The sequence below is a fragment of the Schistocerca gregaria genome, chromosome 4 (genome assembly GCF_023897955.1).
Source record: "Schistocerca gregaria isolate iqSchGreg1 chromosome 4, iqSchGreg1.2, whole genome shotgun sequence".
NCBI lineage: Eukaryota > Metazoa > Arthropoda > Insecta > Orthoptera > Acrididae > Schistocerca > Schistocerca gregaria.
In genome coordinates, this window is record NC_064923.1 from 505,203,659 (window position 1) to 505,220,467 (window position 16,809).

Genomic DNA, 16,809 nt, shown 5'->3' on the forward strand with positions numbered 1-16,809 from the left:
TTATTTACTTTTCCTTCAAGTAATTTGTCTCTAAAGAAGTTGGCAACCTTAGTTATGGCTCTTGTACAACCAAAAAAGTTGAACAAATAGGTGAAGACGTTACTTCCATGAAAATTAGTGAAAAGACTCATATAACTGGCATAACCATAAGAGACTTGTCAGTCATTTGTTTCACATAAAATGAAATTACTCATACCTGGAGAATAAACAGACATTCCTATTGCTGACATGGTCACAGAAACTAGTTTTATACTTTTCATTTGACTGAAAAACGTGACTGAATGAAGAAACAATTGACTGGCCAGCCTGTTGTTAGTTGTCCCATTGCTAATGAAGATAAAAAGTATTTTATTTTCTCTTTTTCTGATTTTTAATTGTGCTTTGTTTCAATTGTTTTTATAGATGATGGCAGAGAGCCTTCCCCTAGTTTGGCAGTTGTCTTGGGACTTCTTGAGCCAGAGTTCATTAGATTTGAAATAAAAACTGTGCTTGATAACAGCACGTCTCATGATGTAGTGAGAAAGGCATTGCAAATATTTTGTCACTGGCTGACAGTATGGCCCAGAGCAACACATGTCAATCTGTGGATAGATGCTCTTATAAATGAACTTGAGGAAAGAGAGATGTACAGCATTCTTAATGAAGTAACTATTGAAACCATTGATAAACTCTTTGGATCAATGCAGTTACCTGCCTTACGGCAAGGAGTGGAGACTATTGTGTGGCATATGCTGTTCTCCAATTTATACAATCACGAAGTGTTTCGCAAGGTAAATTTAATGAATGTGTACCAACTTTACAAAATCAACAGAGTTTGCTTTATAAACTTCATTGTTGGCAGCATAATTATCCAAAGGAAAAAAAAGAAAACATAGTTACAGACTGAGAAATGATTTTGTGTTTATAGAAACTGTGTAGTTTAATATATTAGCTTTGCAGTTCGTGCACTGTGTGTGGAAATTAAAGTAGCATCTTCTTACGGAATATTTAGTCCATACATTGTAATTTGATACTTTACATGGGATCTGATTTTGGATATTATATAAGAATTCTGTTACCCATTTGTTCAGGGATTTGTAGCTTTTTCATTATGGAATGATTACAGATATTACATAACAAAAGTTAGTGTAATGTGCACTAAAGAAATGCACTGAAAAATTCCCTATGTGCAATAGTAAGTGCACAAGTCTGTTTCCAAAGTATTTGTGTAAAAACAGTTAATTTATTAAAAATGTTGTTACCAGTATAAGCAGTGATATACATTTTCAAAGAATTGGAGACATCTGTAAATTGGAAAGGTAACACTCGTCTGTGAACAGTGACAGTAAGACCTTGATTTTACCATAACTTTGAGTAGCTGGCTAGATGTAGTTGTGTACACAGTAGACACGATGCATTATAGAGTGGTCAGAAACAGTGTAAAAAGCTTGTGAGAAGGTTGCAGGGTAGGTTGTACTGAGAAATAATGTGAAGAAAAAATTCAAATGTGTTCTGCTGTTTCTGAGTTAATTGTTATTGATATTAGCTAATATGCCATTGCATGTGCAAATTCAAGCAGCTTGCCAGATACCGTTTGTGTCCGTTGTTCTCATAGTGTAGATGATAATGCAGGAGACTACTCAATCTTTGGCTAGGGTTTGATCCTTACTACTGTCCCATGCCCAATTTTTGTGTCATTTTCATGTTTGGTTAAGGAAACCAAATGAAGAATACACTTGGCAACATCATCCCTGGTGAGCCGCTTGATTTGTGTGTGCAACAGCTTGATTTGCTAACTTCAATGCTAATTAATTTTGAAGTGGCGCAAAGTATCAAACTTTTTTTGTAACAGTTATATCTCAGTACAACCTGCTCTCCAACACTTCAAGCTTTTCAGATTGTGTTCGACCACCCTATAGATGTGTACCTGATGGTAATCAGATCAGTGGGGCAGATGTGTTTTCTGTAATGCAGGCATCCCACCCCCTCCTCTCCACCCCCTTCCCCCTCCCACCACCACCACATCAAGTGTCCACCACAGGAGCCTCATTCAGAGAATGCAGCAACTGCCGGTTGCAGTTGCCACAGGGTTCACTGTCATCACAAATTTACTGAATCATAACCATACTGGCTGCCATTGGATGGATTAAAATACCCCTTTATTTTACAATTATTACTTGTAGTTTTGGCTGTGAAGTCATTTTCAAATGATTATATGTCAACATGAGATATACTTGAATTAGTTCAATCATTAATTATACTATTCACTGGTAGAAATGTAATAGTAAATAATATGTGAGTTTGCTGCTATTATAAGTTAGAAAGAATAAAGTATCTTTAATAATTTCCGTTCAACAATAAATGATTTAAATGTACAGCATTGTGATTTCAGTTAAATTGGCTTATATTACATTGAACATGTCACAACATTAATATAAATGATCGCAAATGTAATGTGATACATACTTGTGAAAGTGTTGCAAAACATACCTTCAGGCATATTTTCTTGATTGTATAATTGCAATAAAACCCTTTAAAAGTAGTAACATTTTGTAATGTGAATTTTGCTGTCTGTGGTGTTACAGAATCTACTTAAAATGTGTTACATGCTTCACCATTTTACCAATTACTACAGAAATTTGTTTGCTTCCAGATTTACCAATTACTACATAAATTTGTTTGCTTCCAGATTTCATCAAGAATTCCGGGTGTGGTAGCACAGTTAAAACTTGAAAATAGTAATAATGCTAGTGCTTCCCTTCGTTTTCTGTACAATTACTGTTGCATCATGCATGAAGAAATCCCAAATTTCAAGAAAGATTATGAAGAAGTCGTTAAGGCAATGGAGGTATGAATGCTAAATATGTACTACTCATATGTTTCAAATGAAGATGGTACATGGCTATTTAAATCATCTAAAGAAGAAAAATTATGTTCGTGTTCCTAGGTACAACATACTAATGTTTGTCTTCGTAACACCATGATCGTCTTTGCCACAACTGCCATCGTTGCAAGCATTTGTGTTTCATTTTTTATAATGTGTAATTGTGTATTAATGCTGACCATGCCCTTTACTTTTACTAAAATGTATAAATTTGCCAAGTGCCAAATACTTCAGGGAACTCAAACAAAAACTACTTGATAAATATGATGACCAAATTAATCATGATTTTTGGGCTGGTGAGTTGCGTCTTTGAGATGGACCTTTTTACTAGTAGCAGTTCATGATTGACATCTGCTCTGTAACAGATATAATATTTTGTGATAAGATTGGGAAGTGATGGAGGAAAATGATTTTGTTGACAGGCCTGCGAAGTAGAAAAGGTAAAGCTTTTATAAACCTGAATATTGGCCTTTACTGGGCATGATGTTTTGGATATAGTACAGCATTCCTTTCCCCAAATTTTTGAATGGGCTTACTTAGCCTGTTGTTAGGTAGATCTACAATGTGATATGACTCCATATAATGGTACAACTTGGCATTTTTCACATTAAAAAGTTGTTGGAATAGGTGAAAGAAGTGATAAGTAGCAAAAAATTGGAAGACTGGCGGGGTACTGAGCCCAAGGCCTTTCAATTTGTAGTGTGGAAGTTACCCACTGCTCTACTGACTTACCCTCTGCCCAATGCCCCCTTAGCAGTATGCTGAGGATATTACAGTTGTTATGTTGCTGAAGCTTAGAGAGGATCTATCTTTCCGTATATGAAAGCCGGTGTCATCAGTATCATTCAATAGTTAATTGCACAAATGCAAAATGATTTTTACTGTGAATGGGAAATCTGTCTTGTGTGGGGCTTAGTGATAGGACTGCCACAATAGTCTTCATCACACCCATTAAGAAGGTTACGGAGAGGAGTGCATTTCAATGGATAAACAATTTTGCTGGTAGCTACTCTCCAGTCACTGCAATGTAATGTAGTAACAAAAATTGTATTTATATTAGGACTTCAGTACAACCTAGTGATTTCTTGAGAAACTGTAGTGAAAGAAAAGGCCCCTCTTCCCTCGCTCAAGATTGTACCACAGTACTGAGGTGGTCATACAGTTGGACAAAGATATTAGCAGTAGAAGTTACAAGGTGAAACTGGGACGATGTAACTGGACTTGGAAAATTACAGTCCTTCTGATGGTAATGCTGGATGATTACGGTTAATTTATTTTTCAAGATATTGCTATATAAACATCGATGTTCCGTTAATTGACTAAATCACACCTTTAACTGAAATGACAAACCCAAATGCAGCTGTCTTAATGCACACTTCTAATAGCCTAATTATATGCCTGCCAAAAGAATAAAAAAAAAAAAAAAAATACGCTGAAAGGTGAAATAAATTTCAAGAAATGTTGTCAGAGTTGCTGACACTATCTCTGATTGACCACTGCCACTGTGGTCTTCTTGTTACCCTACTTCAAGCTTTGGCAGAGATGTAGCGGTGCTGGCTACAACAGTTATTACAGCTGTGAAGACTCCAAACCTGTAGTCTTAATTCAATGTAGCACTGTAGGCAGTATTTTGCTTCCTTGCCTGATGAACTGCAACAGGCTCATGTAGTGAGAGCACCAGTTCATGCTCAGCACCAAATAAGAGATTTCTTCCACGCCAGTGACGATCAGCTGCACTTCAACTACATACCTTGCCGTATTTGTGTACTCCTTTTGAACAACACACACTTTGATAACAAAAATAATCAATTTTTGACAATATAATGTAAATGGATGGATAAAAAGTTGACTCACCAAGCATGCCAGGAGAACACGCACATTAGGAAAAAAAAAAAGTTTTATTTATGCAACTTTCGGAGCCAATGGCTCCTCCTCCAAGTAGAAGAGTTAAAGAAGAGGGAAGAGGGGTGAAGGGAAAGAACTGGAGAGATTTAGAAAAAGGGGTAAAATTCGGAAAAGTCACCAGAACATCGGGTCAGGGGAGACTGATCAGATGGGATGAGAAGGAAAGACTGATTGTTGGGGACTGCACCGGATGAGATTTGAGAACTTAAGAAGTTAAAGGTGGAAGACATGGTAATATGCAAGACAGAGATTACTGCCAAAACATTGTGCATGAATTAATAATAGTGAAGAGCTGCGTGCATTGTATGTAACAGAGGCAGGATAGGGACAGCAAAAAATAGACAGGTCAGAAAATGAAAGATGTAGAAAAACAGAGTGAATAAAGTAGTAGTTACTATGAATAAATGCTGAAGGAGAAGAAATTAACATAAATTAAGGACAGCTAGGCGGCGAGAACCAAGGACATGTTGTAGCGCTAGTTCCATCTGCGGAATTCTGGGAAACTGGTGTCTCTGAGAAGAATCCATGTAGTGCATGTGGTGAAACAGGCACCGATATCTTGACCGTCATGTTATGTAGCATGCTTCGTTACAGGATATTGTGTGTTGCCAGAATAAACCCTCTGCCTGTGCCCATTCATCGTGACTGATAACTTGCTGTTAGTCCTGCTGATGTAAAAGATTGTTCAGTAATTACATAACAGCTAGAGTACGATGTGTTATTTCACAGGTGGCTCTCCCTTTGATAGTATGTGTTTTGCCAGTCTCACAGCTGATATGAATCGTGGTAGGAGGGTGCATAGGGGAAGTCTTAGTGGGGATGGTCACATGGGTAGGAGCCATAGGATTGAAGATGGGTGCAGAAGGAGCATAAGGTCTGACAATGATATTTGATATTGTGGAGATTGGGAGGGTGACAAAAAGCTTTTCTAGGTGTGGCGGGCAAAATCTCAGACAGAATGGATATCATTTCAGGGCATGATATAAGGAAGCCTTGTCAAAGTAGCTGATTGATACATTCAAGACCAGGATAATTCTGAGTGACAAATGGAGTGCTCTGAAGCTGGTTTGTTTGGAGGGATAAGCAGTAATAAAATTGGATGTGATGCCCCGGGAAATCTGCTTTTGAACTAGGCTGTTGGGGTAATAACATCCAGTGAAGGCTGAGGTGAGAATGGTGGCATATTTCTGTAAAAAGTGTGCATCCAAACAAATATGTTTGCCTCGAATGCCAAGCCTGTTTGGGAGGGAATGTTTGACATAGAAAGGATGGCAGCTGTCAAAATTTAAATACTGTTTGTTGTTAGTAGGTTTAATGTGGACAGAAGTGTGTAGCTGGCCTTCAGTGAGGATGATATCAGGATCAAGGAAAGTAGCATGGGATTCAGAAGAGGACCATGTGAAATTTAAATGGGAGAGAAGGTATTTAGAGATTCCAGGAATTTTAACAGCTTACCTTCACCATGAGTCCATATGGCAAAGATGTCACCAATGTATCTGAACCAAACTGGGGGCTGAAGGCTTATGGATTCCAGGAAACCCCCACCCCCTCCAAGCAACCCATAGAAAGGTTGGCATAGGAAGGGGCCATCCTGCTTCCCACGGATTTGCCCCTGATCTGTTTTTATGTCCGTCTCAGAAAGGTGAAGTAGTTGTTGGTAAGTATGAAGTTGATTAAGATGAGCAAGGAGGGTGTAATAAATTTTGAATCAGGTGGATGCTGACTGAGGAAATGTTCGGCAGCAGACAGACTATGTACATGGGGGGTCTGGTATAAATGGAGGTGGCATCAGTGGTGACAAGCAAGGTGTATGGCAGGAATGGGATGAGCAAGGATATCAAACGATCTAGGGTTGGTGTGTTTAATACAGGAAGAAGTATCTGTACTACAGATTGCAGGTGCTGATCAACTAAGGCAGATTTACGTTCAGCAGGTGCTTTTAAACCAGGAACTGTAGGATGGCCAGGATGATAGGGATTGTGGATCTTACAAAGAAGGTGCAAGGTGGAGGTGCATGGTTTGTGTGGGATAAGAAGTTCTATGGATTGAGTTGTTGGCAATTCTGAGGGGACTGAGGGTTTAAGGAGGGACTCCAGGTCAGTTTGAATCACAGGGGTGGGATCTTGATAGCAGATGCTGTATGTAGAAGTGTCAGACAGCTGGCATAGACTTTCACTAACATACTCCTGTCAAACAGTGGTAGATCCTTTGTCTGATTTGGGGGGGGGGGGGGGATAATGATGGAGTCATCAGCTTTTAGGGAACACAGAGCCTGGAGTTCTGCAGAGGACAGGTTAAGGTCATGTTACAGAGATGTGAGGAAGGTTTGTAAAGAAGTGCTCGATGGTACAAATTCTTGGAAGGATTGTAAGGAATGATTTTGAGGTAATGGTGTTGAATCCACCAACACAATTTGTCAGAACTTGGCTGGTGGGATTTAGAGCTACTATGTGTCCTTAGTTCTTACCACCTAACTGGCCTCAATTTAAGTAATTTCAGCATTTCTTCATAGTAGCTACACCGTTCTTCACTCATGTTTTTCTACATCTTTCAAAGCCTTGTCTATTTTTTTGCCGCCACCCTCCCACTTCTGTTACATACAATGCACTTAGCTCTTCTGGGGTTGCCACTAGTTCTGGAAATCAGGGAATACCAGGAAATTTCAAACATGTCTGCGAAATCAGAAAAATATCAGGGAAATTAAAAAACACTGTTAAATCTTGTTTTTGTTTCAGCAGATGAAATGGTTTGTTTACTAAGATGTGATGCATCATCACTGGTGGCTTGGCACAGCTGAGTATGTGCACTGCTTTCCTACGCCCTCATTCTTACTGCTTCTCCCCTTCCCACCATTCCCATCAGCTTGCAGTCCGTGTTGCCACCACTTCTTGCTGCTAGCGTAGCAGCTGCCAATGAGAGGCAGGGAAGTGTGAGGAGTGGTTTGTTTGGATATAATTCTCAGAAACTATTGACACAGCGGCCAGAGACGGCAGTCATGCGTGTGAGTTTTATTGGAGTGATTATGTGAAAGTGTGTGTGTGCTTTTGTTTTTTGACAAAGGCTGTGGCCGAAAATTTGGCTGTGAGAGTATCATTGTCTTTTCTGTGTGCCTGTCTGCGACTCAGCGATCATCTTCATGGTGAGTTGTTACCTCTCCTTATTAGTACTGATTCTCAGAGTATTCACGCAAGCTGTTGCTTGGATTGATCACCGCAGTCTCATTTCGTCATTGTACCTGTGACACATGAAACTGCAGGCCATTTCTGTGATCACCTCTAATGGATGGGGCCTGCCAATCTGAAGTCTATCATTCCCATTAAGGCCCTGTCCGTCAGATCTAGTCTCACTGATCTGCCCACAGGCCAGGTCTGTTTGTGTGTGGCGTAATGTGGCAGATTTTTGTCATGGACCCAGGACTGTGGTGCTCCTCGGCAGGCCAGAAGCCACAGGTGATGTGTTTCAGGAATTGTGTCTGTCTCATTGCAAGTACATTGTACAGTGTATCATTTTATAGACATTTTATTTATTCTAATACATTTGGCATTTTGAAAGTGTTCCATATACTAGAAAGTATGAACACAGTAAGAAGAAGAAAATTGTGACAGTCACTGGCAGTTTGTGCTCTATGTATTAATATATTTCTTGAAAGAAAAATCACATTGTATCTGTAAAATAAAATGACTGTGTGGCATTGATGGCCTCCAGGCCCCATTTGTGGAATTTCGGCCACTGGGTTGCAAGTCTTCGTTCAGGTGATGCCACATTTGCCAACTTGTGTGTCAGCGATTGCGAAATGATGGTGAGGACAACACAACACCCACTCCATGAGCAGAGAAAATCTCCAACCCAGTTGAGAATCAAACTCTGGCCCACTGTGAGGTAGGCAAATACGGTGCCACTCAGTTAAGCGGGCGGACACACAATACCTCTAAAATAATATATATAATGCAGTGGCTAACAACTGATAATAGCAAACAAATAGAACCAACATTTTATTGGCGGTTATCTGTAGCGTTGATTTACTCAACTATATCCCGCTTTATACACTTCTTTCAAGAGGCCTACTTTTCTCTGAGGTTATTTCTGAAACCAGTGAAGGTATTTTAAATCTGTCTTGCAACTCCAAGGAAATGCATATTTTTGTCACCAAATGTGTTTTGTTTTATTGAAATCAAATAACATCAGTGGTCTTAATGAAACGCACATACCGTTTGGCTTGCTGTCTCATCTAAATACAGTTCATTACAAAAGATTTTGATGTTAGTACTTAAGATTTTTGCTCACACAGTTAGAAACGCAGAACTCCCTACATTTTTTTGCAACTTATGTCTTTACTCACCCATGAGATCTCAAAATTTGTCATGGAAAAATGCTAAAACTTGTCTAGAAATTGGGGAATTTCACTTGGGGAAATTTGTGGCAACCCTATTTACGTTCTTACTAACTCACTCATGACGTTTTAGCAATAATCACTGTCTTGCGTAGTACCTTGTCTTCCACCTTTAAGTTCTCCGGCTTTCGAATCTTGTCCAGTGGAGTCCCCAGCAATCAGTCTTTCCTTCTCATCCCATCTGGTAAGTCTCTCCTGACCCAGTGTTCTTGGTGACTTTTCCAGATTCTACCCCTTTTCCCGAACCTTCCCAGTTCCTTTCGCTTCAGTCCTCTTCCTTCCCCTTCAACCCTGCTGCTGCGAGGAGGAGCCACTGGCTCCAAAACCTTGCATAAGTAAAACTATTTTTTCTTAATGTGTGTGTTCTCCCGCCACCACTTGGTGACTAGATTTTTTTATCTATCTAGTTACATAACTCTCCATGAGAAGTTAAGTTTCTGATACTTTCGAGTATATAGAGACCAGCTACAGAATATAGTATCTTCATTTAGCATGGATATTGATTCAGCTAATGTGTCAGACATGTCTACTTCTAGCTTGTGAGATGGGTTGAACTTCTGATATGTGGGACAAAATAAAAATTGGTGCTGTGCATTGGATAGCAGTTTGTTCTTTCTTGCGAAGCTCTCTCCTTTATGTCATAGTGGTATTGTACTATTATCTTGCTGTTTTTACTGCTTTCTGTTGTGTTTTTATTTCGGACAGACAGATTACGCTCAATATTTGGCTTGCACTTTGGTTTTTGAATTCCTTCAGTGACTTTTCCCCTATGCAACAAGATGGTTGCAGATCAGCACATGCAAGGGACTGCTGTTCTCATTCTGTCCAAGGTATGCAGCAGAAAACAAGGGAGCTCCTTTTGCTACATGAAAACATCTTTTGTGTGCAGTTGACACCAATTCACAAACAAATTGGTGTCCGTCTTGCACTGGTGCAACTGTAAAAAATGCCAATAGGACTTATCTTTTGAAGTGTAGTGTTTACTGCAATGTACTGGGATGTTAGTGGCACAACTCGCACAGCTGCTTGGTATTTTGTGAAAATAGCTATCCGGTTCTGATGCTTTATTGATCGCTTCGTACAAAGATGGCTAATGCCTGCGTTATGACCAGCCCCCATGTTGTCAACCACTATGCTGTCTGTTGCTCCCATCACTGTTAGTAGCATAGCAAATTTTCTACCACACAGCACTGTCTTGATACTGTATTTGGTGTGTGTAGTGTATTTGATCCAACAGTATGTAATATTTCCCGAGAACTGCTGTTAATTAGTTTTTTCCCAGAAATTGTAACACAACTGTATCTGTTCCTATGATTCTTCAAAAATAGCTTTCCTGCTGTGTTCTTTGCACTTGATACTTCTTGCATTATTTCGATTAGCAACACTGCAAGTACAGGATAATAAACAGTTCCCATCATCTCCCAAGTACTGGAAGATGAAGCTTGCACAGCATGGAGTAGCATGGAAAGCTGCATCAAACCAGTCTCAGGACTGAAGACCACAACAACAACATCATCATAGCAGTTTATTTTCCAAGACATCTTTGTATGCAACACTTTGTTAATTCATAAAATCAACCCTCTTTTTGAAATGATAAAGCCAAAAGCAGCTGTTTTAGTGCTCATTTCCAAAACTGTTGTTCCTTGACATACACAAACTCTGAAAATATGCTTACTAACAGAATGAATTTGTTTCCATCCGTTCACTACCAAATGATAATACAGATATTTAACCACAATTGCTACTAATGAGGCCTCAGAGTATACATGCAGCATGAGTGGGTCAGCTGTACTAATTTAATCCATGTTGTACTGCTGGCAGATCTCAACTGCCTCACTGTAGACAGGAAGACACATCTCATCCTGAAAATCTAAAGCCTTGCTGAAGAATTACAACATGCACGAATATTGTTCCCAGTGAATGGGAACAAATGTTGGAGTCATCATCAATAACGCCCGAAAAAAAGATCGAGACAATCTAATGAAGAGAAGCTAAGAATCTCTTATCTGCCTTATGCTGGCCCAATATCTGAAAGGATTGGTAGACTTCTACAGAAACATGGCATCTAATACTTTTCGCTACTACCAACAAACATAAAAAGTCTTTTGCAATTGCAAATGCAATGCGTTATAGTATTGACGATGATCTTGGTCTCAGAAAGCAGGGTGTGTACCATGTTCCATGTGAATGTGGCATGTTTTACTTGGGGCCGATTGTGAAAAAAGTCAAGGAGAGAGAAAAGTATATCAGTGCCACACTGGAGTAAAACAACCAAATAAATCACTTATCACAAGAGTGGTGCCTTGAATATAATCATGAAATGAAATACAATGTAACAAGGATCATATTGCAGACACTAAGTCCCTGGGACTGTGTGATTACATCTAAATCTGTATTTTGCAAATCACCATGTGATGCGTGGCAAAGGGTTTGCCCCATTGTACCAGATATTATGGTTTCTTCCTGTTCTGTTCACATGTGAAGTGTGGGAAGAATTATTGTTGGAATCCCTCTGTGCATGCAGTAATTATTCTAATTTTGTCCTCTGATCCATATGTGAGCAATAAATAGGGGATTGTAGTTCTAAGTATCATCGTTCGAAGCTGGTTTTTGAATCTTTGTTAATATACTTTCTTGGGATAGCTTGTCTATCTCGAAGGTATTCCAGTTCATTTAGTATCTGTGTGACACTGTCCCACGGATCAAAGAAACCTGTGACCATTTGTGGTGCCCTTCTCTGTATATGTTCAATATCCCCTGCTACTGCTGTTTGGTATGTACCCCATGCAATTTAGCAGTATTTTAGAACCGGTTGCACAAGTGATTTATAGGTAGGGACAGGAAAAAATTGGTGTTATTTTCTGACCAAAATCAGTGTTATTTTTTTGCACTTTTTGGTGTTATTTGTTGGTGTTATTTTCTGGCAAGCTTTTTCTATTAACAGTTATCTATTTGTAATATTTAACCATTTTTCAATGCTATGTTAAAAATGGAACCATTCCTAAGATAGGGTGGGCCAAACATGAGACAAGTGTAGAGAAAAATTATTTTAACAAAAATTTTTGACACAAATAATTATTTAAAAACAAACACCAAAGGTAAAAATGAAAATAAAAGTATGATGCAGATATTTTATTGATGACATGTTTCCCACTTCTTCATATTGTTCTTGAGCCGTGGAGACCACAGAAGCTGGTCTCCGCTGCTCAAGAATGATGTGAAGATCCCTTAGGAGTGTGAAACTTGTCATCAGTAAAGTATCTGCATCAGAGACTATTATTTAAATTTTTATCATTTGTATATTGTTGCTGCACTAGGCCAGAATGGTGTGGAGTGATACATATATTTTAAATACTGGGAAAAAATAATTTATCAATGATGTATCCAGCAGATTAAAAATATACAGAACTTCCCTTTTTTCAGATCCGCAATCAATTTTTGACTCTCGACAATTTTTCTCATTGACTTAAATATTTATGTTAAAAGGTTGAAACTTCTTATGGAATAACAATAATGAAATTTAGAAGAAAATCTTTTAATGCAAACAAAAATCTCTGCCTTTGCAATGCCATTCTTAATAAATAAAATGTCTTGGCTGTATCCTCAAAAGATTTCTCTGTATGAATTTCACCGAGAAAGCTTCAAGGTTATTTTTTAAGTATTCCTAAGTAAAAAATTAAAAACAAAGATTCCAAGACTTACTAAGCGTGAAAGTGCCGGTAGATAGGCACAATGAATAAAACACACAAACACACACACAGAATTTCGAGCTTTCGCAACCGGCGGCTGCTTCGTCAGGAAAGAGGGAAGGAAAAGGAAAGATGAAAGGATGTGGGTTTTAAGGGAGAGGATAAGGAGTCATTCCAGTCCCGGGAGCGGAAAGACTTACCTTAGGGGGAAAAACGGATAGGTATATATGTGCGCGCGCGCGCGCCCACACACACACACACACACACACACACACACACACACACACACACACACATATATTAAAAACAAAGATTCCAAGACTTACCAAGCGGGAAAGCGCCGGCAGACAGGCACATGAACAAAACACACAAACGCACACACAGAATTACGAGCTTTCGCAACTGGCAGTTGCTTCGTCAGGAAAGAGGGAAGGAGAGGGAAAAATGAAAGGATGTGGGTTTTAAGGCAGAGGGTAAGGAGTCATTCCAATCCCGGGAGCGGAAAGACTTCCCTTAGGGGAAAAAAAGGACAGGTGTACACTCGCGCACACACACACACACATCCATCCGCACATACACAGACACAAGCAGACATATTTAAAGGCAAAGAGTAAGGGCAGAGATGTCAGTCGAGGCGGAAGTACAGAGGCAAAGAAGTTGTTGAAAGACAGGTGAGGTATGAGCGGCGGCAACTTGAAATTAGCGGAGGTTGAGGCCTGGCGGATATCGAGAAGAGAGGATATACTGAAGGGCGAGTTCCCATCTCCGGAGTTCGGATAGGTTGGTGTTGGTGGGAAGTATCCAGATAACTCGGACGGTGTAACACTGTGCCAAGATGTGCTGGCCGTGCATCAAGGCATGTTTAGCCACAGGGTGATCCTCATTACCAACAAACACTGTCTGCCTGTGTCCATTCATGCGAATGGACAGTTTGTTGCTGGTCATTCCCACATAGAAAGCGTCACAGTGCAGGCAGGTCAGTTGGTAAATCACGTGGGTGCTTTCACATGTGGCTCTCCCTTTGATCGTGTACACCTTCCGGGTTACAGGACTGGAGTAGGTGGTGGTGGGAGGGTGCATAGGACAGGTTTTACACCGGGGGCGGTTGCAAGGGTAGGAGCCAGAGGGTAGGGAAGGTGGTTTGGGGATTTCATAGGGATGAACCAAGAGGTTACGAAGGTTAGGTGGACGGCGGAAAGACAATCTTGGTGGAGTGGGGAGGATTTCATGAAGGATGGATCTCATTTCGGGGCAGGATTTTAGGAAATCGTATCCCTGCTGGAGAGCCACATTCAAGGTCTGATCCAGTCCCGGGAAGTATTCTGTCACAAGTGGGGCACTTTTGGGGTTCTTCTGTGAGAGGTTCTGGGTTTGAGGGGATGAGGAAGTGGCTCTGGTTATCTGCTTCTGTACCAGGTTGGGAGGGTAGTTGCGGGATGCGAAAGCTGTTTTCAGGTTGTTGGTGTAATGGTCGAGGGATTCAGGACTGGAGCAGATTCGTTTGCCACGAAGGCCTAGGCTGTAGGGAAGGGACCGTTTGATATGGAATGGGTGGCAGCTGTCGTAATGGAGGTACTGTTGCTTGTTGGTGGGTTTGATGTGTACGGATGTGTGCAGCTGGCCATTGGACAGATGGAGGTCAACGTCTAGGAAAGTGGCATGGGATTTGGAGTAGGACCAGGTGAATCTGATGGAACCAAAGGAGTTGAGGTTGGAGAGGAAATTCTGGAGTTGTTCTTCACTGTGAGCCCAGATCATGAAGATGTCATCAATAAATCTGTACCAAACTTTGGGTTGGCAGGCTTGGGTAACCAAGAAGGCTTCCTCTAAGCGACCCATAAATAGGTTGGCATACGAGGGGGCCATCCTGGTACCCATGGCTGTTCCCTTTAATTGTTGGTATGTCTGGCCTTCAAAAGTGAAGAAGTTGTGGGTCAGGATGAAGCTGGCTAAGGTGACGAGGAAAGAGGTTTTAGGTAGGGTGGCAGGTGATGGGCGTGAAAGAAAGTGCTCCACTGCAGCGAGGCCCTGGACGTGCGGGATATTCGTGTATAGGGAAGTGGCATCAATGGTTACAAGGATGGTTTCCGGGGGTAACAGACTGGGTACGGATTCCAGGCGTTCGAGAAAGTGGTTGGTGTCTTTGATGAAGGATGGGAGACTGCATGTAATGGGTTGAAGGTGTTGATCTACGTAGGCAGAGATACGTTCTGTGGGGGCTTGGTAACCAGCTACAATGGGGCGGCCAGGATGTTTGGGTTTGTGAATTTTAGGAAGTAGGTAGAAGGTAGGAGTGCGAGGTGTCGGTGGGGTGAGGAGTTTGATGGAGTCAGGTGAAAGGTTTTGTAGGGGGCCTAAGGTTCTGAGGATTCCTTGGAGCTGCGCCTGGACATCAGGAATGGGATTACCTCGGCAAACTTTGTATGTAGAGTTGTCTGCAAGCTGACGCAGTCCCTCAGCCACATACTCCCGACGATCAAGTACCACGGTCGTGGAACCCTTGTCAGCCGGAAGAATGATGATGGATCGGTCAGCTTTCAGATCACGGATAGCCTGTGATTCGGCTGTGGTGATGTTGGGAGTAGGATTAAGGTTTTTCAAGAAAGATTGAGAGGCAAGGTTGGAAGTGAGAAATTCCTGGAAGGTTTGGAGAGGGTGATTTTGAGGAAGAGGAGGTGGGTCCCGCTGTGATGGAGGACGGAACTGTTGCAGGCAGGGTTCAATTTGGATAGTGTCTTGGGGAGTTGGATCATTAGGAGTGGGATCAGGATTATTTTTCTTCGTGGCAAAGTGATATTTCCAGCAGAGACTACGAGTGTAGGACAGTAAATCCTTGACAAGGGCAGTTTGGTTGAACCTGGGAGTGGGGCTGAAGGTGAGGCCTTTGGATAGGACAGAGGTTTCGGATTGGGAGAGGGGTTTGGAGTCAACACAACCTGGAACCACAACACCCCAATTCAGTAGTTAACCTTTCCTCCAAACCCCTCTCCCAATCCGAAACCTCTGTCCTATCCAAAGGCCTCACCTTCAGCCCCACTCCCAGGTTCAACCAAACTGCCCTTGTCAAGGATTTACTGTCCTACACTCGTAGTCTCTGCTGGAAATATCACTTTGCCACGAAGAAAAATAATCCTGATCCCACTCCTAATGATCCAACTCCCCAAGACACTATCCAAATTGAACCCTGCCTGCAACAGTTCCGTCCTCCATCACAGCGGGACCCACCTCCTCTTCCTCAAAATCACCCTCTCCAAACCTTCCAGGAATTTCTCACTTCCAACCTTGCCTCTCAATCTTTCTTGAAAAACCTTAATCCTACTCCCAACATCACCACAGCCGAATCCCAGGCTATCCGTGATCTGAAAGCTGACCGATCCATCATTATTCTTCCGGCTGACAAGGGTTCCACGACCGTGGTACTTGATCGTCGGGAGTATGTGGCTGAGGGACTGCGTCAGCTTGCAGACAACTCTACATACAAAGTTTGCCGAGGTAATCCCATTCCTGATGTCCAGGCGCAGCTCCAAGGAATCCTCAGAACCTTAGGCCCCCTACAAAACCTTTCACCTGACTCCATCAAACTCCTCACCCCACCGACACCTCGCACTCCTACCTTCTACCTATTTCCTAAAATTCACAAACCCAAACATCCTGGCCGCCCCATTGTAGCTGGTTACCAAGCCCCCACAGAACGTATCTCTGCCTACGTAGATCAACACCTTCAACCCATTACATGCAGTCTCCCATCCTTCATCAAAGACACCAACCACTTTCTCGAACGCCTGGAATCCGTACCCAGTCTGTTACCCCCGGAAACCATCCTTGTAACCATTGATGCCACTTCCCTATACACGAATATCCCGCACGTCCAGGGCCTCGCTGCAGTGGAGCACTTCCTTTCACGCCGATCACCTGCCACCCTACCTAAAACCTCTTTCCTCGTCACCTTAGCCAACTTCATC

General features: G+C 41.5%; 1 protein-coding gene across 3 annotated transcripts in view; it reads left to right on the plus strand.

Annotated features, from left to right (window-relative positions):
• LOC126266727 (ubiquitin carboxyl-terminal hydrolase 35) overlaps positions 1-16,809 on the plus strand; it is a 116,113-nt gene that overhangs the window by 57,224 nt on the left and 42,080 nt on the right. For all 3 annotated transcript variants that reach the window (XM_049971203.1, XM_049971204.1, XM_049971205.1), the window contains 2 exons: positions 403-770; positions 2,669-2,827. In XM_049971203.1, the coding sequence (XP_049827160.1) occupies positions 403-770; positions 2,669-2,827 (527 nt within the window). The remainder of the gene's footprint in view (positions 1-402; positions 771-2,668; positions 2,828-16,809) is intronic.